Source organism: Apteryx mantelli, chromosome 9, assembly GCF_036417845.1.
Source record: "Apteryx mantelli isolate bAptMan1 chromosome 9, bAptMan1.hap1, whole genome shotgun sequence".
NCBI lineage: Eukaryota > Metazoa > Chordata > Aves > Apterygiformes > Apterygidae > Apteryx > Apteryx mantelli.
The window spans coordinates 26,790,710-26,816,143 of NC_089986.1; the positions used below are offsets into that span (position 1 = coordinate 26,790,710).

Sequence of the window (25,434 nt, forward strand, 5' to 3'; positions counted from 1 at the left end):
CAAAAAGAGACTTCAGCTGCCATGGCTTGTGAGCCAGTGATCATAAATGCTGAAGAACTAATAAAAAATGATCAGTACAAATCTGAGAAGGATTTGGAAGCACACAGATTCCCTTGTGATATTAATGTTGAATCTGGCATTGGTGATACTAAGAACCCAGCAGCCTGTCTTGTAGGTTTTCCTGATATTGTAGAAAACAGAGACTGGGATTGTTCTGTGAACTATGTTTCCACTGGTAGAACACAGCAGAACACTTTGGAGGACGGTGGCCTTGATTCTGAATTGTCAGGTATGGAAGTCATGGTAGGGAAAAGAGGGTTAGAGGATCCTTCTAACGTTGGCTTTGGTTGGAAAGTCCTGGAAACTACATTGCAACCAGGTGGCGGTAACACTAGGACGGAGCACAAAGATTCAATGCAGCAAAATAGGAGTTGCAAAACTGGTGCCTTAAGGAGTCACTCTGAGCCAGTAACAAATGAACATCCTACTTTTCAAAGAAAGGATGAGGATAGTGTCTTTGCTCTTGAAATGACTCCCAGATCAGATTATATATGCCAGGGAAGGCATTTAATGAATCTTCCAGAGTTAAAGCCTGCCTTGATTATAATATCTGTAGAGCAGAAAGGATTACAGTCCAAGACACTGAATGATGACCTTTCTACTGAACCAGTAACTGGAACACTGAGAGACCTAGTGAGCAAGGATTTGGTGTCTCCTCATATTGTCAGCAAAGCTCATGATGATCCAGAAAGAGTTCTGGGTGAATGCTATAGCTGTGAAGAACAAATTCTGTCCATCCACCCCTTTCCTAGTAGTGCAGAGGTACTCCCTGCTTGGGATACAGCTGAAGAAAAATCAAAAGTTTCACAACAGCAATTAGAGAAAACAGATTTAGTTTCATCCTTAGGTTTCAGCTGTAGTAATTCCACAGTAACAAGTGGAGAGATGGAATCTAGGAGTGTTACTGTACCCTTGGGCAATGATATACTTGTTGCAGAAGACAGGGCAGATAAATGTGATGAAGCACTCTTGAAATCACATAGCAGAACTGCCGTTACAACTTCTGAGGTAGACCCCCACAGAACAAAGATGGATTTTGAGTTAGAGACAGAACAGTTGAAAAAGTCATGGGCTGAAACAAGAGATGACCAGGTGACCAAGGAAGAGGAGTTCAAAGTACATCAAGCTAGAGAGGAAGACAAATATACGACCACTGCAGTAACACTGGAAAAGGACAGTGTAAGCAATCATCTGTGTCAGGGAGATGGTGCTGATGATGACCTTCAAGGGCCCAGCATCACCTCTGAACAAGGAATAGGCAAGCAAGGAACCAAAGGCTGTAATCGTTCAATGGAACAAATAAATATTTGTGAAGATCCTTCTACTAGAGAAAGAAAAGAGGGGTGTGCTGTGGAAGACACAGCCAGCTCTAGCAAAGACAGTGCACTGAATCTGGATGTGTCTGAAGTCTTTAACTATTCTGTGAAAAGGGAGACCCATAATGCCTGCAGGCTAGGTCTAGATAATATAAGTACCTGCAGCACTAACAGTGAGGAGATGGATGAGAGCTCCTACCACATCCTGGGAAGTAACAGCAGTCTCCATAAAGCTGTGCAAAAACCAACAAAGAATGGGAATACCGGGAAATCTCCCAGGTTTTTGGTTTTCTCAAAAATGACATCTTTCAGGAAAACAAAGCCTGCCACAGCAGAAAATCAAGGAAGCAGCAGCTTCTTTGGTAGCAAGGCAAAAACAGAAGAACTGGATGCTGGGAAAGAGGATGAAGACGCTGAAAGTTTACAGTCTTTTAAAAGTTATTCGTCTGGTTTTGGTTTCCACAGGAAGGAAAGCTATGCCTCTGAGTATTCTGATGATGATGATTTATTCTATGAGAGACCTGCAGGACTATTCAACAGAATGAGCCTGAGGAAGGCTTCTGGCTCTGGTCGGTTACTGATGGAAGATATAGATACAAATTCTACTTCTCCCACACTGGCAGCTGTCAAATATGCAGATGGACAAGTTTCGGCTTCATCTGTAAACAATGACAGTGAACCTTTGGAATACCCACGAATTCGAAAATCCTTCCCTGAAAATGAATACAAAAGAAACAAAAACCCTGAGGGCAAGAAGTTCAGGACAAGGCTGGCCTTGGCACACAAATCCCTTTCAAGCTTATTTGAATCCAAATCTCCAGAAAAAGAAAACACTGAGCAAAGCTCGAGAGTATCACTGAAATATGAAAAGGAGAAAGCCAAACTTCGCCAGAGCACCTGGAAAGCTTTTCTAAAAAGCAAGGAGGCAGATGGACTAAAAAGGCCTGTCTTGGCAAGCTTATCACCCACACAGGAGAGTCTTAACACAAGTAGGGACCATGTGATGAGAACAACATCAGCAGAGAGACAGGATATCTCCAATGGACAAGCATTTTTGAAAACAGGAACAGCTAATGGCTCCTTGACAGATGCCAACTATTCTGACCCCTCTGTAGAGCCTGTTGATGTCTCTTCACCTGCAGATATGTGGAGGAAACAAATACAGTCCCATGACTTGGGCATGAAATACTCACAGAGTTCAGACTATGATGAACAACAGGAGGCCCTGGGCAACAATTTAAATACTTCTCTGGAGGAATACTGGATGAAATCTCCATTTAGTCCCAGTGACTTGCAGATGCCTTTTAGTCAGTCAAGTCCATCATGTCCCCAGCTCTCAACTTATGAAGGTAAAGATATGCCATGTAGGCCCATGAGTCCTAAACCACAGAGTCCACGATCCATTTCTCAATGCAAGAGCTTCCGTTATCCTGGAAGAATATGTGCCACTTCAATGATCTCTCTTGGGAACAGCGCTGCAATTGACAGCAATTTGGAAGCTCCTGAGAGACCAAAGACACTGAAACCCAGAGGTAGTCTTTTACTTTCTGTACACTCCTTGGACAATGAATACCAGAAGGATGACAGTGGGATAAGCAGTCAATCCCAGATCAGCTTAAACACAGCCTCTTCCATTAGTGACATACTCAGAGATGAGGTGAGTTGTTGTCTGGGAATGATCAGTTGGTGGTTTGGTTTGTGGAGTCTTTTCTCTTAACGTGGTTAAGGAATTCCAGTGAAACTCTGTTAATAGATGAGTGAACACACTGGTTAGATTGGTGCATAAAGGTGCCTCTTTGTCTAAGATAGGATGCACTAGTTAATCTTTGATTTCTGTTCCTGTTCTCAGAGAATATGAATTGATGCTCACTTTAAGGGAGGATTTACCACAAAAATCTATACAAGTGGAGTCATCACAACAGTGCTAATGCATAATATGCCTCAGACAGACTGCACAGGCAGACACTGCCCTTTCTTAAAGCCGAGTCTTTAGCTGGATCTTACACCTCTAAGACAAGGCAGGATTGAGCCTCGTGACTGTGTAGTAAATAAGTTTCTGAGAGTGAAAGGCAACATCAGTTCCCATTGCTAGCAGCCACTTTTTAGAAATAAAATCCTTTTTTTAGACAGTGAGCAGCTGTCTTTCAAAATACACAAGCATTTTACAGTCACCATAGCTGTCCATTGATTGCCACTAGAGTCCTGTTCCACTTTTTCTACTGCAAACAGAAAAAAACCCATGGACTCTGTCTGGATTCTCTTTTGATGTTGTAGTGTACTCTAATCTGGGTAACCAATTAGCTTACTTGTGATAGACTGGATTTCACAGAGTATATATTCAGTAAAGGCTTCTCAATTGATTCAGGCCATTAAAAATGGAGACTTCCTCTGTCAGGTGGCTCTTTATACCAGAGAGGATTTCCCAAGTTGTTAGTGGCTGGGAGCTCAGGAATCTCTGTGGCCAAGCGCAAACCACCAGAGAGTGATTGAGATTGGCCTCAGTGAACTGAGGCTTCTCACACTGCTTTTTCAATATTGCTGATGAGTTTTGACATTAAGAAATGGGCAGGACAGTTTCGTTGAACAGATTTTTAAAAGTGGCAATTGAGAGAAGATGTGAGATTTTCTATCTGGTGCACTACCCCAAGCAGACATTTTTCAGAGAGCTCATGAATCTAAAATTCCTTGATCAATTCTGCAGCTAAGGGCTGGTTGTGTTAAACTCAAATGGACCCTTGCACAGCTTTTGCTGGTTAGAAATGCTGCCTTTTGCCTTCATATGCCAGTTTATATTCAAGGTTTAAGATACACCCCCCCCAAATGGTCTTAGCCTACCCCTACTCCTTCCTTATTTAGTGCTCTGTATAGAAACAAAGAAATGTTGGTTGGAAAGAACCTCAGGAGGTCATCTAGTCCAGTTTCCTTCTTCAGGCAGAACTAGTGGCAACACTGTATAGACAAAGCCATGGCTTTGTCTAATGAAGTCTTGTAAACGTCCAGGGCTGGCGATTCTACCACCTCTCTGGGCAAGGTGTTCCTGAGGAAAAATTTTTTTGTAATGCCCAACCAGAATTATCCAAACTACAATTTCTGCCCATTGTCCCTTGTTATATTGTCTGGCACTGCTAGAAGAGTTTGGATCCATCATCTATGTAACTACTCTTCAAATTGTTGCAGACTGCTGTTACATTGCTTTTAGTGTCCTTTTCATCAGCTTGAACAAGCCAAGTTCCCTTAACCTCTCCTCACATACTTCCAGTGAAAGATTTCTTTTTTTTAGCTAATGCTGTGTGGAATCTAAAGAAGCACATGGGTGGCAACATCAGAAGTGAGGGCTGTAGTACTGGAATAGCTGTGGGTGAAAGGTGGAAGAGAATTTGCTTTATGCTTTCTGTCCCCTGCTTTACTTGAGCGAATCTTTTGTCTTCATGGGCATCAACTTAATGTACAAACTTCATTACTGAACACCACATTCCAAACAAGAGACCTGCAGTGTTACAGCAACCTAGGAAAATGCAAGATACTTGGATTATACAAGGTACTCTTAACACACTGTCAACAGATGAAGCCTCTCAGCAGATGAATAAAATCACTGACCTGTAAATGCCCAAATACCTAGATACCCAAAAGAGTATCTAGAAAAGAATGGAGAGAAGAGGCATGTGTAAAGCCGTGAATAGGCAAACCCACATCCTAGAATGCAACCATTAGAAGCAAATAAATAATTATTTAAATTGATAAATTAAGTAATATAAGGAAAACGATGAAAAATTTAGATAGTATCTAAGCCATATAAAACCGGTTGAATTTTACTGATTCTTCTGGGGGCTGCAGAATACGATATCTGAAGTTGGTTAAATGCAGCTAGAGCCTAGAAATTAATGCAACTGTCCCAGCTTTCAGGACACAAATCTAATCTATTAAAGGAGATAAGACTTTTGTTTATTCCCAAGGTAGGTTTATTTGACATTGTGAAATGAAGTAGAACTGTACCCAATTCTGTAGCCAGTGGCTTTTGATAAGTAAAGCTGTTTTTATCAGGTACTTCTGAAAATACAGCAGAGGCATTGAACAAAGTACACTTGCAGTCTTAAGTCTTTCCAATATAGATTTAACTATCATCTAAATATTAAGGATGGTCTTCCTTACGTATGTTGCTAACCCAAAAGGTCATAAAATTAAGTTTAACAGTGGATTAAAAGAAAAATTATTTTATGTTCCACATTGGTAGAGGGCATGACTTGATGGAATGCTAGAAAAATGCATAACTGTGGAGTTCTTTGAGCTCAAATCCCTTCATGCACTCCACTGGGGAGATATACATATATTCTCCTAGCCCCCAACCAGGTATTTTGCCAGTGGTCTCAATATTTTTCATGCTATAGTGGTGCACCAAACTTCAATGCATCAGCTGCCATTCTCATTCCCTGTTGCCACTCACTTCCTGAGAGAGTTTGTCAGCTAGCATTTTTTGAATTTAGTATAGCATCTTTGGGTGGCACAGGGGGGTTAGGTCTGCCCTTTCTCTATATCACTCACCCTAGTTCTTTCGTCCTTTGTAGAGTTACAGTACTGAAATCTCCAAATTTCAACACCTATGCAGCCAGTTGGCATCTATTCCTGCTAAACAGACACCATTTTATGTGTAGTGTTTAGGATGCACTGGGATTTCTCTAAGATGCAGCATCATATCTCCTCCTGGAGGTCAGGAGATTTTGCTTCACAGTGTTCCTGATGAGTCTCTGAGACTTGAGGTTGGCCTGTGCCCTACCCTGTACACCAGGCCTAGAAATCTATCAGCTTTCAGAGAGCCTTCGCTCAACAGACTGCCTCATAAGAAAAATGGGCAGAGATGGGAAAGTGATCAGGAAAGGAGAAAAGGGATAAAGTATCTTCAAAAAAGGGCCAGTTTTTATTCCAGTCTAAGAACCAAAAGCTTCTATGCCCTCAGAATGGTCCAGTGGGAATCTTTCCCAAATTGCTCTTCTTCACAACAAAGACTTTCTTGAAGCAAGCCCAATACACAGTTAACAAATACTATCTGAATTTCACCTTAAGTAAATACTTAGTTTACCAGTTTCTCTTCCCAATACCTTACACTGCACTGAGTTTGACTTCAGAGTCCATTTTTCATTCTTTAAATGGCGGAAAGGGCTTGACCTTTTACTGAGCTTTAACTGAATCTTTCATACACTTCAGCATTAAATGGTTTGTCCTATGTGCTGCGGGGAGGAGACACAGCAATACATCCATATGCATATCAGTGCATATCAAGACATATCAATATGCACACCCCTGCTCCATAGTCCCAAGATTATTACAAAACAGAAGCGTAGTGCTCTGTTCACTGGGGTTAGTTGAGAATTTAGTCAGTGACTGTACAAGGCTTCAGTACGCAAGCGCTCACATCTGGCTACCACACACTGGGGAGCCTCACACAGCAAACTGCCCACAGCAGTGAGCAGCAGGAGAATGATCCCTCACCACAGCATCAGCCAGATTTTCTCTGTGAACCTTTGCCTCCATATGGATGTCTGTTCCTGCCCTTCTTCCCCTTCAGTTTTGAAACTGTAAATTTGGGTGCACATGGCTCTGTGCAAGAGCAGGACTGAAAAGGTCATACCCTTTACTGCATCCCCGCAGTTTGGTGCATCAGGATAGCTCGTGTCCTCAAAGGGTGCTGCTGGCAGTACTTCTGGGCTGGGGAACATGGAGTGTGTGTGCACCCAGCAGGACTCGTCCCTGACACCTCTGGCTACCGCGCTGGTAATACTTCACAGCACGGTGAAATGCAGAACAGCCCCTCTCTCATCACCTGCTAATGGTTAACATTCTCCAGCTTACACCCAGAACAAAAATTTTATGCTGATAACAGCAAGATGGAACAGTTCTACACAGTTACCAGTTTGCCGATGTGGCAGGGTTTTGCATTGCGTGGGCCTCACAGAGGCCTGTTAATTTAATTAATCCAATTGTTTGTGACACAATTTTACTTAGGCAATTGTGTTATCCAGCAGGCAAGAGCAAACTGTCCTAATATAGCCTGTATTTGGAGTCCGTGTAGCTTCTCCTCCTTGCCTCCATGCTCTTCCCTGACACGATGGGGTTAGGCACAGCAGGATGCACTCTCCTTTGCACACAGGGCACAGCAGGTGTGCAGGGTTCTAGGCTGCCCAGTGGCAAGGAAGAATTGGTCTGGGACATGACTGTTGGTTAATTCAGAGTAGATAGGAAATGCCTGTAACTGTTTAAGGATTGTTGTGTCTCGGTTCTTCAGATGAACTGTGAGAGGCTGGAGGGAAACTATTGTCAGGACAAAAATTTTCTTGGCCCAAAAAGAGATTCTTGAGATCATTCATTTCTCAATACAGTTATCTCCCACCTTAAATTTTACTGACTTTACCACTGATGCTACCTGGATTAGTAGTTCAGTTCCTCGGGACACACTTGATTTTATTTTTTTCTAGTATAAAAGATGTATTTTTGTGCAGCTATACATATTAAAAGAAAATGAGAGTGAAGTGCAAAGCACTGGGTTTAATATGTCAGACCTGCAGGCATCTAGGAAGCATTTTCACTTTCTGTAGCTGAAGTACAGTGGGAAAAGCACAGACCGACAAGACTGGGCATTATTCCATTTTCAAAGACACTGTCTGTCTTTGTAAACAATGCTATACAGACAGAGTGACCTAAATCCTAGTTGTAATGTTATTGTAATAAGCCATCTAGAATGAGGGTGAAAAGGGCATGGTCCTGCGCAGAGGGAACGTATATTACACTGTCTCGAAGGACAGCAGAGCTGCTGCTTCAGGATGGAGTACCCCTAAGCCTCAGGAGGGTCGGACAGGCTGGCTTCAGCCTTCCAGCCCTCATGGGAAGGCTTTTTCTTCTGAACAGTTCTGAGACTAGACAACTGAGCTATGCCATCCCCTTTTCAACCTGATTTAAAGCAAACAAAATTTCCAGTCAACAAACCTTGTGTCTTCACCTGTTGCTTGTAAAACAGGAGTCTAACCAGCAATGTCAAACACCACCTGAAAAGAGGCCAAGTGAGAAATGGGTTCCCCATCACAAAAGGAGGCCCCCCCAGGTTCCACCATCCCCACGCCCTCTCTCAACCCTTGAGAGCAAAGCCCGGAGGCTTTCCTTGCTTGCTCCAGATGAAAAAGCCAAGGAGATTCCAGAGAGGAGAAGGAAGAGACCTAAACCCCTCTATAAGTGCTTCAGCTTCGATGATGTTTGGATGGAGAGGAACCAAAAAAGGAAGCTAGAGAAGGAGACACAGCCAGAGAAAGGAATTCAATTGCAGCACCTCCCAGAAGACCAGTTAAAAGTAAGAAACCACCATCCTCCTCATTCTCTGGCACTGTCTTCCTCTCTGTGCTCCAGCTGCTCCTTTCTGCTGTCGTCATATTCCTTTTCTTGCACTGTGTCTTGTACCAGTTCTCTCTGCTTCTCTTTGGGCCTGGTAGTCTGTGGAGACTGATTCTGTAACACTAAACTCACCCGTACAGGTATTATCTTGAAAGGTGGTGGTTGTTTTAGTCACTGTAAGTGAGCAGTTCCTGCACTATGCCATGTTGAACAACAGGATGTGATTACATTGGATTGCTCTGAGGGCTGAAAGATAGGGAGGACAAGGAGCAAATCAAAGGTGTTTTATATCAGTATAAATTAAACTGATGAAGTCTCATTCAGTGCCCTGTAGCATTGCTGTATCACTTTGAAAAGTGACCTCTAAATTAGATTTCCCTTATATCTGAGGCCAGCTCCATTCTTCTTACTGAGGAAAGACTTCTAGCAATTCCTCTATGAAGTGCTTGAGAGAAATTGCCGTTGGAGATTTAACTATTAGTAATCTCCTCTACACCATGGGAGACTTTAAGATCAGGGTTATGATTGCTTATGACAAACTTTGTGGCTGCTGTAACTCACACTAATGGCATCCACTACTATTGGATCCAGAGCAAAGGTCTGTTCCCTTCGGGGAGAGCCATGAATCTGCATCCAGGAGCCAAATTTAGCTCTTACACATAAAACACCAAACTTCTGGGGGAAAAGGATATGAGGTAGAGGGAAAACTCTGTGCAACTTCTGCTAGTGATATGGAAGAAGCTTTTGAGCAAGTTTGAAATCAAGTAGTAGATTTTCAAATAAGACCTTTCGTCAGGGCTTTCTCTTTTGGTCTCTTCATTTGTTTCCCTTTCTCTCTCTTGTGCTTGTTGCCTGTTTCTGGCTGTTCTTGCCTTCTGGTTGCTCTCAGACAGTGTCTGAGAAAGCTGAGGCTCTGATCCTACCAGCACTTCAGCACATGCTTGAGCTTAGGTGTGTAAATAGTTCTGCTGATGGCAAGGCAGAAACCATTCACCAGGCAAAGCTAAACTTGTCTGCTAGGGCTCATGGGGAGAAAGTCTGCTGCCTCCTAACTGTCTGCCTGCGAGTGCCTCACGTCAAAAGGCGATGGACACCTGGGACAGAAAGCCAGGCCAATTCCGGGAAAAGGGTTTCTGAAGAACTGTCCTCCTCAAGAGGAGGGGCTAAAATCTGCCCTGTTTTGTGTTTCTCTGCCTCTTCAGAACGTAGCCAGCTGAGGATTGGATGAATGTTGGTCATGACTCTGTCATGTGTTGCCTGTCCTCAGTTCAGTGAGGATGCTCAGCCCCACTATTACCTATGTGTCCAAGACAATGAATAATCCTCCTGAGGCACTAAGTGTATGCTAACATTAAAAAAAATTGTGTTATTTTTCTACCTTCTTCAGAGTCCTGAGAGAATGATTAGTGGTGTAAGAACATGACACAAGCTAGGGAAAATGTGCCCCTGGCATACTGGCTTCTGTTTTTCACTGAGCCTAAGTAAAATGTGCTAAAAATATTTCTTACAATTGCTTGACAAACATGGATAGTGATGGAAATGTAGCCCATGCTGCAGGGTATGTTGGCCAGCCCTGAGACCATTAGTGCTTCTAGGAAGAGCAACCAGTTACCTCAGTGGCTTTCCCTAGAGCCATTAGCTCAAATGCTATCTGTTTTGTTGATAGACTTTTGATACTGCCAGAAAACAGCTTCTCCTTTAAACATTCCCACCCTTATTTTATGGTACTGACTTAACTTTAAACTGTGATCAGCTGTGTAATGGGTAGCAGCTGCCCCTGCTCCCCCTGAGGTACCTTCGCTTAACATCACCCACCTGTGGGACGCCTTTCTGGTGTATTAGCTTTTGGGTAGTTGAGGTGAGTAGAAGGTATTCAGCAGCATGCAGATAGGTTTGTTTTTTACTGTTTCTATTTACCTGTTTTTTTGAGCCAAGTGTGTTAAGTAAGGTATTGACAGTTTTTGTCTTTGTGTGCAGGCCAAGGGAGTATGCTTACTGAGAGAACTGTTGGGATTCAAGGCCTATTTCCTATATGCCCATATAACTGCATTCCTTGGCCTGTATTGTTTAGTTATAATAATCATCATGTTGTTTCTCTTTCCTATTGTGTTTTATTCTGTCTTTCCAATGCTCTATTACTGTATTAGTGCTGGCTTAGGCTATATTTGAAATTAATACAATGGTTTTCTTTATTCATACCCCCAGATGTGGTGAGAGTGCTGTCACAAGCTGCAGTGTTGGGGGCAGTTTTAGAAGGACGCCCAAGTCCCTTTTTATAAAGAGAAATAAGTTATCACAAAAGAAGCTTTGTAAGGCATTTATTGTCTGTTGTGGTTTTGTGACTGAAACTAGGCAACTGTAGGGGGCTTTGGAGATCTGAAATGGCAAGTCTGATGTTTTCTGACACATGGCTGCCTTGGGATGTGTGGCTTCAGTTATGACAAGTCATATTGTGTTAAGTCAAGATCAGGTCAGTATACAAGGTGATGTAATGCTGCAATATTGTGGAAGCAGCTAAATAGGGCAGACTAGGGAGGAACAGAAAACAAATCCTCAGCCTTCAGTGCCAATTTTTGCTTTTATTCTATCATTCAGATTAATGTATGCAAATATGTATAGAGGTAATATCAGACTATTTTGAAGGCTGGCAGTTGGCATTCAGAGGGAGATGGACCTAAGCAGTCAAGAAACTACCTTTGAACTAAAGAATAACCACTGCAATACCAGTCCTGAACAACACTGAATACTGGTCTTTGTTTTGCTCAGGTCCAGTAAGCTGCTGATCCGCTTTAAATGGGAGCAGTCTGTGTAAATCCCTAGAGTCGAACTCAAAGCTTGACCCAGCTGTCCCTTATAATGAAATGCTACCAGTAACAAGCTGAGCATCTTCTGATCTTGTACCTTAAAGTGTTAACATTTAACTGGTCATGACAAGCCTTTGAACATTACATCCCCTGAAGTGGAATAAGAGAAACTCACGTGACTGCGGGTGAATCAATTTTCTTTTGCTTGGCCATAGGCTCTGCCCGTCACATCATGGAGGGTTTCACGGTGTGGTGCTGGGGTGCTTCTACTTTTTTTTAAATGCAGTATAAATGCCCCAGCTGGAGCAGAGTCAGTGCTCCAAACCACTGATACGTATAATGCTGTAATGGTCATGGGCTCTGTTTTGGGAACTAGTTTTGGAAGAAATGTTTTAGTGATATCTTCTAACTGCCTGTCTGCTCCCATCCTTCTATTTGCTATTTCGACAGAAAGTTAAAACCCGACTGTTAAGCTTGATGCCTATGCAGTGCACAGTAGTAGAGGCACAGCCGTGGCTTCTGTGTGCATTTGTCAGAGCACGGTTTCTGCGCTGCCAAATTAGAGAGATTCCTAAAAGGCCCGTCAGGGGAATATACTCAGAGGGGGCTGGTACAGAAAAAGCTCTGTCTCTTATTATGAAAGAGAAATGAGAAGCAGTGAAAAATAGATCTTCAGCTTATTGTCCTGGATACTGCTCATTGACACCTGATTCTACCTCATCGAAAATAAGAGAAAATTAAGTTTTGCAATGTGCTAGCATGGTTACGAGCACCATGGGCACATCAGAGGTGCTTCAAGAGAGTAATGAGTGCACTTTGGAGGGGGGATTGCATAAGATAAATCTCCCTCTGTTGTGCACCTAACAAGCCACAGACACACAACAGGGGTAAATGCCTCTCCCAAGGACTGAACTCTTCAGTGGGGAGTACTCTGTGCATATGAGCCTAGAAATAATCCCCTTGAACTCATGGAAGAAAATGTCGAAGAGAGGGTCTTTACTACACTCTGCTCCTTCCTTTCCCCTACCTTCCCTTGTGGGGAGGGAGAAACCCTGCCCACATACTATTAAGATCTCTGAAAATGCTTCCTTTCCCTGCTTGGGATTGTACAGTCCTGGCTCCCCTAGTATAGAAGTCAAATAATGACTGTACCTGAAACCTCCTCTTATGCTGTTCTGGGCAGTAATAAAAATGAAGCCTGCAGCTTTTATTGTAATGGCCTTGAGGCAGCATCCTGCTTCCTAGTCTTAAACGTAACAATAACGCCTTCTATCACCTCTCATGTAAATAACCTGGACTTTACCGATGGCGCTTTCAGAGCTGTAGTTCAGTATGTTGCCTGGTTTGCTTGAGCTTGTCTCTGGAAGAGCGTATGCTGCCACCTGGGCTCTGTTGGGATTTTTAAAATAAACAGGTGCTGCTCAAGTTAACTTGACCAGGGTTCATGCTGTCACTCTGGAGATAGTGATCTGTGCCAAAATACTGACTGTGTTCTCCTTGTTTCAGGAAAGTAAGTCCAGGAAGAATAAAGCAAACTAGGCACAGAGCAGCAGCATCCTCAACTGCTTGGACAGTGTGTGGCTGTTCGATGTGCTTGGTTTGCTGTTTCCTTTTGGAAGGATGTTTTGGCTAATAGCTGTCTTATAAAAAGAAGGCTTTGACAGGAGGGCTGCTCAGCCAGATACTTGCAATGGTAGTGTGAAGCGGACTTCAGGACACGGTATGGGCTGGTAGGGAGAGGGAAGGATCCTAGATAAACTACTGGACCCCAGTATCCCAAACTCTTGCTTCAGTGAAAGCTGGGGACATAATGCAATGTCACAGTAGCAAAAGAAAGGGTCAGTAGTGACAGAGATGAAGAATGGCTATGCCTGTGGGACCAGTGCTTACTGACCTGCTGCCTTCCAGTTCATCTCCCAGTCACAGGTGTTTTCTGTGGATGCCAGCCATAGGAGGGATGGAGGGGGGAAAAGAGAAAAGGGGGGGGAAGTGTCTTTGATTACAACCTGTGTCGCTCATGATGTCGCTCAGATGAGATCGTGCTCTGTGTGTATGCATGTATCCGTGCCTTTTCCCCCTTTAGCCAGCACAAGTTGTTAATTCAATGAGATCTGGCAATGGTATAGAAGTTTCAAAGTTTCATAAAGTTCTGTAAGTTTCATGAAACCAGTCAGCCAGGTAAAGGAGAGAGACTTCCTATCTGTGTCATTAACTGAAGGAAAGATGTAGTGTTAGCTGAATATTATGCAGCTGGAGACGGTTACCAATAAATCTCTGAAGGGCAAAGCATTACTCTTTAAATACCAGAAGAGCAAATGTGAGACATAAGTTGTAGGAAACAAGTCTTAATTAGTTCTGTAGCTGACAGGATGACTTGTGATGGTGGTTTGCTTCCCCCCGCCCCAAGGTATGCTTCATAGGAAGGAGAGTAACGTTCTGTGAAAGTAGGTATGTGTTTAAAATGAGGTAGTATCTGAACCAGTGCTTGGTTATCCTACAGTTCTTATCCCCTTGCAGCTTTCCTTGCCTTCTCACTATGTTTTTTAACTTCTCTAGCCATAATCATCCATGTGTGCAGATGTTTACTAATGTACTACTTACATCAGCAAGCATCAGAGGTGGAAACAGGTGTTCCATGATGGATGCAATATTTTGTACTGTGGGGTATCTAAGACTTGTCTTTGTTTTCCCTCTCTTGTTTCAGGCTGGAATGAGTCCATTCATTACTTCTGCTGTTGCCTTTGACATTCTGCCACTTAAGCTGCATCCATTTTCCCAGAGCACTCCAACAGGCTTAGACTGCGTCGGTTGGAAACAGCGCACTTCTTTTCCTGGTGTGTACACTGCTTACTTTGAAATGTGTTGTGAGAGAATTAACCTCTGGTTCATTCAGTATGGAAACTGCATAATAAGCACTCTAGCCTATTTCTGTTGCATGCTGCATCCATACATGAAAGATGTCTGAGTAGAACTCTGCTTTGGCATTAATTCTGCCATGTGCTTTTCAGGTTCTAATTTGTCCTGTCCCTGAGTGAAGGACCAGGGTGCTGCTCAGAGGCAGTGATCAGGTGCATCACTCTTCCTAAGCAAGTTGTGCTGCTCAAAGGAGACACTGAAGGACTTCTGCCTGGGGGGGCGGAGGGGGCTGGTTTGGATTCACAAAGTGCTGCTGTGCTCTCCCCATGAACATTTAGGCTCCATCTCCACATAGCTGCAAAGCTCTCCTGTATCAGAGAACCGTGTGACATTGACTTGAAAAAGATGACCTTTGCAAAGTGTCTAACTGAATTTAATCCTCTCTGTGTGTTTTCTCAGCAAGGGAAGCCTTGCAATTTGTTTGGGTTTGCTTTGATGTGCTATAGAAGGGCAGCCTGCATTTTTCACTAAATCAGTCTTAAAACACTCAATTAAAAGCCTCACAACTACACTTATAGCATGTAACCTTGTTATAGTGTTAATCAATAGTTTGGGTCTAAAGCATAGATGCAACTTGTTAACTACTGCAATTGGTATGAAAAGATCACTAATGGCAATGATAGTGTGCTTGGTGTAGAAACATTTTGTTGTCTTATGAGAACTCCAGTTTGCTCAAGATAATGTCATATACATCATGCTCTTGAATTTGATTTCTGCAGCCAAAATGGACTCCCTGCCTTGTGTTTGCTAGAGGAGGCTACAGTAGGTTTGGTAGGGTTCCTCTAAGTTGCTAATTAGGCACTAACACAGCTAAGCGAGTCTCTAGGGATAGAAGTTCCCTGTACTTTAAAATAAATCATCTTAATGAAAAAATACGTGCTGTATTTTACGCGATATTTTCATGAGGAATATGCGTGAAGTATGGCGTCTGTTTCATTTCCAAAGACTGACACGTCTTCAAAATTAAAATGCAATTCCCGCAGATTATTAAACAGTGAGACTTATCTTTGCCAAGTTTTTAAATTTTCCATCTGACATTGCCTGCCCAAACCCTGCAGATATCTCTATTATAGTACATCAGGGTGGGATAAGGGAAGCAGACTTCAGAGGAGTTGTTTAGTGGTTAGGAATGTAGCCAGCAAAAGCCAACCACAGTTGGGTGCCAAGCTGCCATTTCTGCTTCTGAAAGTCTCCCTGTACCATTGATTAAATGCCGCTGGAATTACTTAATTAAGAGGACATAACCTTGTGCTAATTATATAAGAGTCTAATGGTCATCATGTTTTGTCAAGCAGAATGGTTTTGCTTTCTGGCACTTTGTACAACTTGTGCATGGAGTCTTGAGGTTTCATCTGGAAATAAGATGCTATTTACTGTGGTGTCAGGAGCTCTGCCTCTGCTCTGTCAGCACTGAGGGCTTTGATTACTTGCCTGTCACAAGCATCTGGTATTGCCCCAACGCTTGGGACCAGCTGAATTAAAAAGGCTGCAGCTTTATGCCTTGGCAATCCCAATCGGAAACCCGTCATTGTCAAGTTGTCTGTGCATCTCTGACATCAGCTGAAATCCCTAAGCACCACTGTCATAGAAATAAATTCTGAGTCACAGCTGATACAAATGTCATGATAGTTCCCAGCTGGGGGCATTTAACTGAGGAGTGTGTCTGTGAGTGAATTTTGGGGAGAGAGAGAGAGAGAGGAAGTAAATGTAGATTGACCAGTTGGTAGTGCCCTGGATGTTTTGAAGCCATCTAGAATTGGGGCGTGAAACCCGAATCATCTATGAGATTCACACAATATTCCTGAAGTGAGTACAAGTGAGTGTTTCATACCATGACCTAAGCCTAGACCTCAGGAATTCCTGTGGAAGTGCAGCAAAACAAAAATGCTGCAGCAAACCCCTTTTCCTACCACCAAAAAAACATGCTGGTGGGGAAGAGAACTGATGAACAGAGGAAGAGCTGTAATACTTCTTCTACTGCCATCTCTGATGAGCTACTGCTGCTGGGCTTCATCTGAAGCACTCTAGGGGTGTTAAGGCTGTGCACATGTGTACTTCCTGTGGTATGATATAGCTGGGAAGAAAAATACAGGTTGTGGAGGCAATGCTATAAGCTGCTGGCTCAATTTCAGGATTGGGAGTGTCCTTGAGGCAGCAATAGTGCAGCAGTGTGCCCTCTTTGATTCTTGCACAGCTTTGTTGTGGTATCTGTTGCTTTTGACAGAGCTGTAGGTTATTTAAAATAAAATGGTGAATCCATTTAATTTTAAGATTCTTAATGATTAAGCTCCAATTACTTGTATTAATGTTTCTAGCATTTGTTATAGTCATCAAGGACACTGGATATGAAAGTACTGTGCAATATAAAGTTGTGCTGTATATTGCCATACTGAAAGTGTAGGTAAAATTCTCATGCCCAAAATCTGCTTATGGGTCACTTGGTGCAGGGAACACTTCAGAGGCTGTGGGGGATGGAGCTGTTTCAGAGCCCCGTTCAGTTCTCCAGGTGTAAAAGATGGTTGCCATGATCACAGCTCAAGAGTTGTCATTCATGGTTATGAGATGTTGTCATGCATCTACCCATTACCAGGGGACAAGAGCTTAGCTGGGCGTAAACTTGCTATTTTAGTAGGTGAGAGGCCACCCATTCCCAATGTGCCACAAGTGCTAGGAGAAGGGCTTGATTTTTAATGTTGTAACTGCTGTGGTCATTAATGTAAGGCTTCCTCCAACCAGTCCTGGCACTTACAGCACTGAGGCACTATTCTCTCTGCCATTATGTCACTCTTTGAGAAATGGGACAGGCTCAAACCTGTTGTCTTGAATATTCCAGCAGGAAGGGTCGGGCACACTGTGATGCTTTTTGTCTCTGAAACAGTTCTGTAGACTGCCTTCCTGTTACCTGTGCAGCCCACAGAGGCCACTTGAGAAACTGTAAGGAACCAGTAGATGGCTCTAACACCTGTGAAATAAAGAGCAGTTGAGGTGGTACTGTCTTCTCTTATTCAGGGAAGCTTGAACGAGTCTTGAGCCTCCTCCAGAGAAGTAGAGAGGCTAAGCCCCCCAGAGGTTAGCAAAGAAGTTATTACAGTTTTCAGGAATGTTTGAACAGTTTGGAAAGGTGTTGCAGGCTGCACCACACTTTTTGGCAGGTAGTGTTAGGGAATAGAGAGTGTCTTTCCCCTTTTGTTGTTTGGTCATGCCCATATCTTCATTTGTAGCTTGCAGTGGGTATTTGCTCCTTACTGTCTGACTTAACAACGTTTGAATATGATGAACTAATGTGAAAGACCAGTCCAGGAAATAAGCCACTTCCTGAAATACAGGAATGCTTTTCTAATTCTTGGCAACCTCTGAAGGTCTTGAGAGCCCATTCAACCTAGGACTCACTGGGAAGGGGGTGACAGGGAAATGTTCAATACTTACTGGAAGAGAGCAAGGGAAGGATAGTGAGGCTTTAGGTTAAAGTGGTGGATGAGTGTGTTTGAGATCCTGCTTCTCCCCTCCTTCCCCATCTCCCTCCTGAGTCTGATGTCTGTTTATTTGAAAAGTGAGGACATTGCCTAAAATTGGGAATGTTGCTGGGGAGCTGTTTGATGGACAGTGGATGCAGCTGTGAGGATGTGGCTTAGGCTGGACTGAAGCTAGGAGATGGGCAGTTCTGGGGAAAGGAGCTACTAGTCCACAGGTCCAGAGCAGATGGAACTCTTTGGGAAGATGCTGCCATCTCTGAGCCTCTCTATAGGGACCTTTCAGCAGGAAAGAATCACAGGGTGAAACAGTGACAGACAGAAACAGGTAAGCGTTTGAGAGTGGGAGGTAAAGTCCCTTCTGGAAGTCCCTGCTTCTCAACTGGAAACTTCTGTTTCCCTCCTTGTTACTGCCCCTGTTACTTCTCCCAACTGTTTCCCCCATTCTACTGTGAGAGAATCTAAAATATTTGGATAGGGTCACACATATGACCCTCAACCTTCAAGGTTTGTCACCTCCTCATAGAGAGAGATGCTCATAACTAGTTTAATACAAGATCAGGTTTGTCTCATACAGCTGTACTAGAACAGTTTTTAAATCTCTATTATTTAAAAGTAGACTGAATCTTTTCAGCTATTTTACCTGTATCTATCAGATTGAAACAGTCAAAAATCTTTAATGTGCCTGCCCTCAGATATCTACAGGAGTTCCACTGTAATGTCAGCGTGGATTATGGCAACCAAAGAGGCATGAATTCATTTTGACTGACCTATGCTGATGAATATATTGGGGGCCCTGGCAATCTTGTATGAGCAATAGGAATAGGCAAGCCAAGTTCTCAAAGTCTGAGATTTTGTAGTTAGCCTGGAAAACTGACAACTTAATAATTTCTGAGTTATCCTCTGCCCTGATTGGTAGGGTGGAAAGTATTTTTTCAGAGGCAAAGGGACTGTTTGTTTACTCAATATCATGTGGCCAACTTTCATCCTGTTTTCCCAGCTATAGATGGGCTGTTAAGCTTGCACTTGGCAACAGTTGATGTGAAGATGTTTGACAGCCACTGGACAAATCTATTCAAGAGGGAAAATATTAGCTTAATAACAGGATTTCATTATGTCTTATAAATATTTAGCAGTCCTGTAGTTCAGCAAAATAACAAGCAGAGCTATTTATTCCCATTTTAGTTCTTGAAGGGACACAGAAAAAAAGTGGTGTGTGAGTCCTTAGAAGTGTATTGGCTGAAGCTGCAGCTGTAGCATGAAATGTCAATTCCATCCTTATTAACCTATGGAAGTACTATTGCATTTAACTGTCTAGAAGCTAATCGTGTTGTCTAATGTATTTTTCCCTCTGTCTCTAAATCACAGGAAGATTAGACCTGCTATGTCAGTCTTTATTCTGCTTAATCACAGCCACAAATGTTTGTTCTCGGTGAGGTCTCTGATAACATGTGCTCACCAAAGATTTTCATCCAACATTAAAAGCTGGGCCAAGTGATGGCCAAGTTCCTGAAAATTTGTCATAGCCAGTTGATTGGGATCATGTGTATTAGCTACTGAGGTGAAAGATTTAGGTATATAAATAAAAACTTTTCTTGGGGTAAAAAATAAAGAAGATGATCCTAGAGAATCCTAAACAACTCTGGCAATCACTGTTCAAAGGTAAGAGACTATAGGAGAACCCAGCAGAGACTAGAAAATCTAGCAGACATGTAGGATGAAGCTGTCCAAGGCTGGGACTAGCTTTTTGAGTATAGGCTGCTCAGTGAGGTCCCTAATCTGTAATTGGAGACAGTTGCTGTGACAGCAGCTCTGACAGTAAGCATGTTCTTTCTCAATAGTCGGTGAAGAAAATCAGTGTGAATTTTAAAAAAAAAAGGCTACAAAATGTGTACTGAGCTGGAGCCCCTCAATGATGAGTTGCAGTTTTGAACTCTGATTTAAGACTGTGGCTTCCATAGCCTGGCTTTGTAGTATATTTGGTGTTTTCTAATGCAATGGAACGAGACCCATCTAGCGCATGCACACAATACGGGTACCTCAGTGGCACCTTCAGCTAGGATCACAGCACTGTTGTCTCTGGAACTGGATAAACATATTTCAATGGTCGCAAAAAGCGTTCAGTCCAGAGAGTGGGAGGGTTAGCAGGGAACAGATGGAGCAACTTAAGCAGGTTAGGGGCAGAGATCTCCGAGGCAAGGACAGTTGCTACAGAGCCTCTTTAATACTGTCTGGTTTAGTAGCTCAGTCACAGGGGGATGCAGGTAAGTGGAGTTTACCTGCTTGTCATAGAGCAATCATGGAGTTCAAGGAGCAAGGGTGGGCTAACTGGGGCTGGACTGTAGCCTCTTCTCAGCACCTCTGGTGTCTGAAGAGCTGTGCTGTCTCTTCCTTCTCTCACCAGCTGTGCGCTCTATCCACAGAATAGTTGCATTCAGCTCCGTTTATTATCCCTTGTTATTATGATCAATCAGGGTTTCTCTCAAATCTGTGCTTTCATGCAAGCAGTTGTAAGAGGCCCTAAAAGGACCGGATCAATGCAGAAGAGTGGTTCTAATGCAGTCAAATCAAGGACACATCTCCATTTCTGTACTGGGAGATGGAGAGGAACATTTTTTGGTTTAAGTAGCTACATTCAGAAGATAATTGAAGGAAATTTTTGTGATGGGCAACTGAAGGAGTGTTATTTTTACTATTACTGCAGAGTGCCTTCTTGTAGAGAAAAACTGAAACAATCAAAGACTCAAAAACTGACTCAACATTGTTGGGTGCTTTATAATAACCTGCAGTGATGGAGGCAAAGGATTTCTCTTTTGAGCAATCCTCCCTAAAACAGAAGTCTTGCTGATGTAAAATATCCCCCTATTGTTGCACAGACAGTGAGGCAAAATCAAAGGGATCTTTCTGTCCGAGGAGGATGTGATGTTTATCTGATAATGTGGCTTTATTTACTTTGGACAGTGTTAACTTAGACAGAAATGGTAAAACAAGTGTTTTCAATTCCTGTGTGAAATTAGGCTCCTTGTTTTGGGTTTAAGTGCCTAGACAAACATTTGCTTTGTGAGTGGTAGGAGCAGCTGATGTTTCCCAGCGTGCTCCTGTACTTGCGTCCCAGCTATGGGTGACTGTCGCTGTCCCAGCTGTGCTGGTGGGGCTGAGCTCCTTGTTTGCTGCCCTCAAACCCCCTCACTAGGTGCTGAGTATCTCTTGGCTGCCTTTGAGGTGACCTGGACAGTCCCACGCTGAAGCAGCCTATGGTGCGCTCAGATGTGCTGTTTCAGTAGCCAAATGGTAAGATGTAGGGAGCGTTTTAGCTTGACATTGTTAACTGAGTTCTCATCTTTTAATCGCAACACCTTTTCTGGTGACTAGCGTAAGGAGTTCTGTATATTTTCTGCTATACTACAAGCCATGTGGCTACTAATAAATTATTTTTGATAGTGTTTGGCACTGTCATCTTACAATGACAGATGTCATTGTAAGGCAGGCGTTTATGTACTTTTAGCAGAGTGGCAGCTGGGAAGTGTCCTTTATCATAAAACCTCTGTGGTGCGTCAGAGCTGTTGTTAAACAGCACAGCTATTTCTCCATTCTCGGGAAACTAGCTTTCTTTCGGAATACTTTTTATAGGGACGTGCTGCAGCACATGGCAGGTAATGAGAATATAAAACCTTCTAGTTAAAAAGTAGTCAGCGATGCTGTTTGACTTGGGACTGAAGTCTCTTATAAATGATCACACACTGAAAAAGGGACCATCCCAGGTCTACAGTTTGGGAGTGGATGTTAAATGATTTTTTGAAGCTCCCAGCTGCAGCTTCCCTGAATCTCAATCTGTGCTTCTCTGGCTTTGATTTCATTTTGAATTCTTTTTCTGAGTACTTACAAAAATAGTTTTTTAATAGCGGCAGCCGCAGCCAGTTCTAAACATGATTAGTTTATATGTTAAGTCCTTTCTGAGTTCTCAGGGGAAGCAGATAACACAAGGTCTCTCTCACTTGGGCATTTTTAAAATGCATGAAATTCTACTATTCCCACTTACTTATTTTTAATTTGACAGTTTTGCTAAACCAGGAGGAAAGCTCTCTGCCCCACCCTTGGTTTTTTAGTGCCTTGAGATCAGCTTTAATAAAAATCAGCTGCTAGAAGCTGCAGCTGAGAGCAGTTGAGCTGCCACAGAGGGAGCCTCCTTAGTGGACCCCTATGATGTCAGGATGCATCAAGACAAGCGGAGAAGAGGATAGGAATCCAGCTCAGCCCTTAGACAGCAGTACCAGGTACCACTGCCCTGAGAGCAGCCGCCGCGCGCTCAGCCCATTTCCTCCCCCAGCACAGCAGAGCCCCTGGCTCTCCCTCTCACCTGCCTGCATGAGGACCCAGCAGTGCCCCAGTGAGTCCAGCGGGGCACATAGTGGAGAAAATTGCAGTAGCAGTGGAAGCTCCGGGCTCTCGCCAGGTTCGGATTCAGACAGCAGCGGGGTGGTGTGTGGTGGTGGTGGGATGAGAGGCGTCTTGTCCAGATACTGGAGCTTAGAGAGTCTTCACTCTGCCACAGGTAAGGGACTTTTGTTGTTGTTTTTGCTCTGTGATATTGCACTGACCTTGAGAAATCAGATCACACCTTCTGGAAGGACTGTATCATTTGGAAGTGGAAAGTACAGTCTCTTAGCAAGAAATAACCAAAAAGACTTCTGTGCTTACTAGCTGTCCCCCCTGCAGACTTCCAGTAGAAACAAAATGACACAGATTCTTAAAATACTTCTTGGGTCAGAAGGTAAGAAATGGGTTCTTAATGGCTTTGGAAAAAGCACTTTTTGGCTCCTACCTGACTAAAGCTGTCCTTTCTTTTTGGAACAACCTTTCCCATTTCAGCCTAAACATACAGAGCCCATCCCCAGAGCCGGTATTTGTCTGTGTAAATGCTAGTGGGGAGTGTTGCTGCCTTTAGAAAATGTCCAAGAGAGGTGCTGTGCAACAGAAGGGGGCTAGGTGGGTTTGCACTGCTGTGTGCTGAAAGAGGGAAAGGCAGTTCCCTGAGCCAACTGTTCAAGTTGGGTTTCTGTTTTACTGCCTAGGTTTAATTCTTCGTGCTCCAGAGATTTTGGAGGCATGTTTACACAGCCTGAATCTGTTCTAGCTCACCCTGCCTGGATCTGTAATTCTAGTTTTTAATCACTGTTGTGCCTATTTAGGGCTTGGCTGTTTGAACTGCAAGCATGGGAAAGAAGCCTTCTCGTTCCTGACTGATAGTAGCGAAGGAGCCTGGCACTGATTTTAATGGCTAGCGATTGCTGCGCTGTTCAGTTTCTTGCTTGATTATTGCTGTCTAGAGAGATTTTTAGCAGAGCTGCAACAAATTAGTTCCTCTCTTAGGCAAATTCAGACAAGTACCTTCAAGGCCACCGGTGACTGCCATTTCTCTAGTAAAAATACTCGGTGCTACCAGCTAGAGGCAAGGCTTGCTAGGAATTTTAGGTTTAATTCTGTGTAGTCCAGTTTAACTGCGTATACTACTAATTAATGAAAGGTGTTATAATACCATCTACTACTATAGAGTCTGGGCTGTTTAATAAAAATCTCCATTGCTGGTTTGGAGTTCTTTGCTGAAATGAGAACAACTGCACTACCCTACAGGGAGGTACTACAGCAGGGGTTGCCAGCCTTCCTGACTTTCAACCTGCGCACCAGCTCTTTGAGGTGGCCGAGAGACACAAAACCCCAGCTTTACCTCCTGGAGAGCCCAAGGGCAGGAAAAAAGCTCTGGGTGAGACCAGGCCATCGGCCCTCTGTTTTGGGGAAAGATCTAGGCTGCATCTGAATAGCATCTGTGGCTCAGGTTCTCCTGTGACTGGGGATGCAAATAATCCCCAGGATAGCTCTGCTGCTGACATAAAGTAGCCCTGGCACAGGAACCTTTTTCATGCTGCTCAGGAGTCACGTACTGGTCAGTAGAAGTAGTTTGGCCGTCTTTGTCTTAGAGAATTTGCTCTCAGCTGTCTTCCTTGGAGGTGCTGTTGGGATTAATCAGATCGGATGATATAAATGATGTACAGTGGTGCAAATGATGTAAGGTTGATAGCAAGGGCAAACTTTGAAGCTAAGTCTCTCTTTTATTTTTTAACACGCTTTAATCTCCACAATGTTCTTGTTCCAAAGGCTGGGGAGTACGATGTCATTTTGAGGGTGCTGCATGCATTTAGCAGGAAGCAGTATGGAGACAGACTGAAGATTGGGAGAAATGAGAACTTCTTTAAAGCAGGTGCTAAATAACATTTTTTGAATGGTAAAATTTAATACATCACTTAAAGGGGGGAGAGGGGACAGCTGCAATTGCAGCTGGCAGTACCTGGGAGTAGCAGTAACTGGATTGCATGGTCCCATGATGTCCCAGCAAGGTTTAACCTCACCTTAATTGGTGAACAGGGAGTCTCTAACATCTTGGCATGCATCACATCAGGAAATCGGGGAAAAATGAGTACAAACTGTGTGTAAACATGATGAACTGCCTATGGTGCACTTAAAAGGGCTGGAAGATGAGTCAGTCTCTTTCTTTGTGTTGGTTTTATTAATAAGGGATTCTGCATGGTGGCCCTGCGGTTGGGTAAGTGCACTTGGGGGACAGGTGTTTTTCTTTCTTTACTATTTTTTTTTTCTGCTCCCTTCTCTCCCAGTGTGAATGTAAACTTGTCTATAGGGATCTTGATACTGAGTCTGTTGCTGTCTGGGACTTCAGAAGAGATTGGAAAGAAGCCAGATTTAGGTGATCAAATAGCTAGGAGGTGAAAGGGAGGAGCGAGATTTTTAGGACAATTGGAAATGTAGCACATTGAGTTTGTCCTTTACATAATTTAGATTAAAAGAGTCAAAAGACAGATCTGCATGTCTGTATGTTTACACATGTATGTGTTTGAGAGCATGTGATTTCAGAAATACAAACTGATATCTCCTATGTTGAAAAGGCAGGTAGTGTTTCCCAGATGCACAAGTGGGAAAAGCTCTCTTCAGTTAAAAATCTTGTTTTGCAATCAGTAGTGAAATATGATGTCTTTTGTTTTGAAGTAGTCTTTCTTGTAGTGTGTTGATTGAGAGGGGAAGTTAAATATGGTAAAGAATTAAAAGAGAAAAGATCCACTGTTAAAGCACAAACTTCTGTGCGTGGCATTTGAAAAAAAATTATGCAAAAAGCATGGATCAGACTTGTAAAAAATGAAATATTCTCCTATTTTTAAAGTCAGTCCATGGCATTTTTGATCTAAATGTCAATATACATTGTTACATGAGGAGGCCCTTCTCCCTGAGGCTAAATATAAACACTTAAAGAGGGAATGCTTTGCAATTCTACCAAGCTCTCCGTCTGAGAATGCTGGAGGACTTCATAAGCATTAATAACACTCGCAGTGGGCCTGTCAGGCTTTCAAAGTTTGGTTTAGGATAGGAAGAAGAGGTACATATAGTTTGGACGTAGTTTAGCTGTTTAGATACCTCTTTTTAAATACT

At 43.1% G+C, this 25,434-nt stretch overlaps 1 protein-coding gene across 2 annotated transcripts in view; it reads left to right on the forward strand.

The window, feature by feature from the left end:
• The first annotated feature begins 2,173 nt into the window (after positions 1-2,173).
• Positions 2,174-25,434, forward strand: part of ARHGEF4 (Rho guanine nucleotide exchange factor 4) — a 127,336-nt gene continuing 104,075 nt past the window's right edge. For both annotated transcript variants that reach the window (XM_013942996.2, XM_067301974.1), the window contains exons 1-3: positions 2,174-3,033; positions 8,383-8,709; positions 14,259-14,388. In XM_013942996.2, coding sequence (XP_013798450.2) covers positions 2,380-3,033; positions 8,383-8,709; positions 14,259-14,388 — 1,111 coding nt within the window. In that variant the 5' untranslated portion in view covers positions 2,174-2,379. The remainder of the gene's footprint in view (positions 3,034-8,382; positions 8,710-14,258; positions 14,389-25,434) is intronic.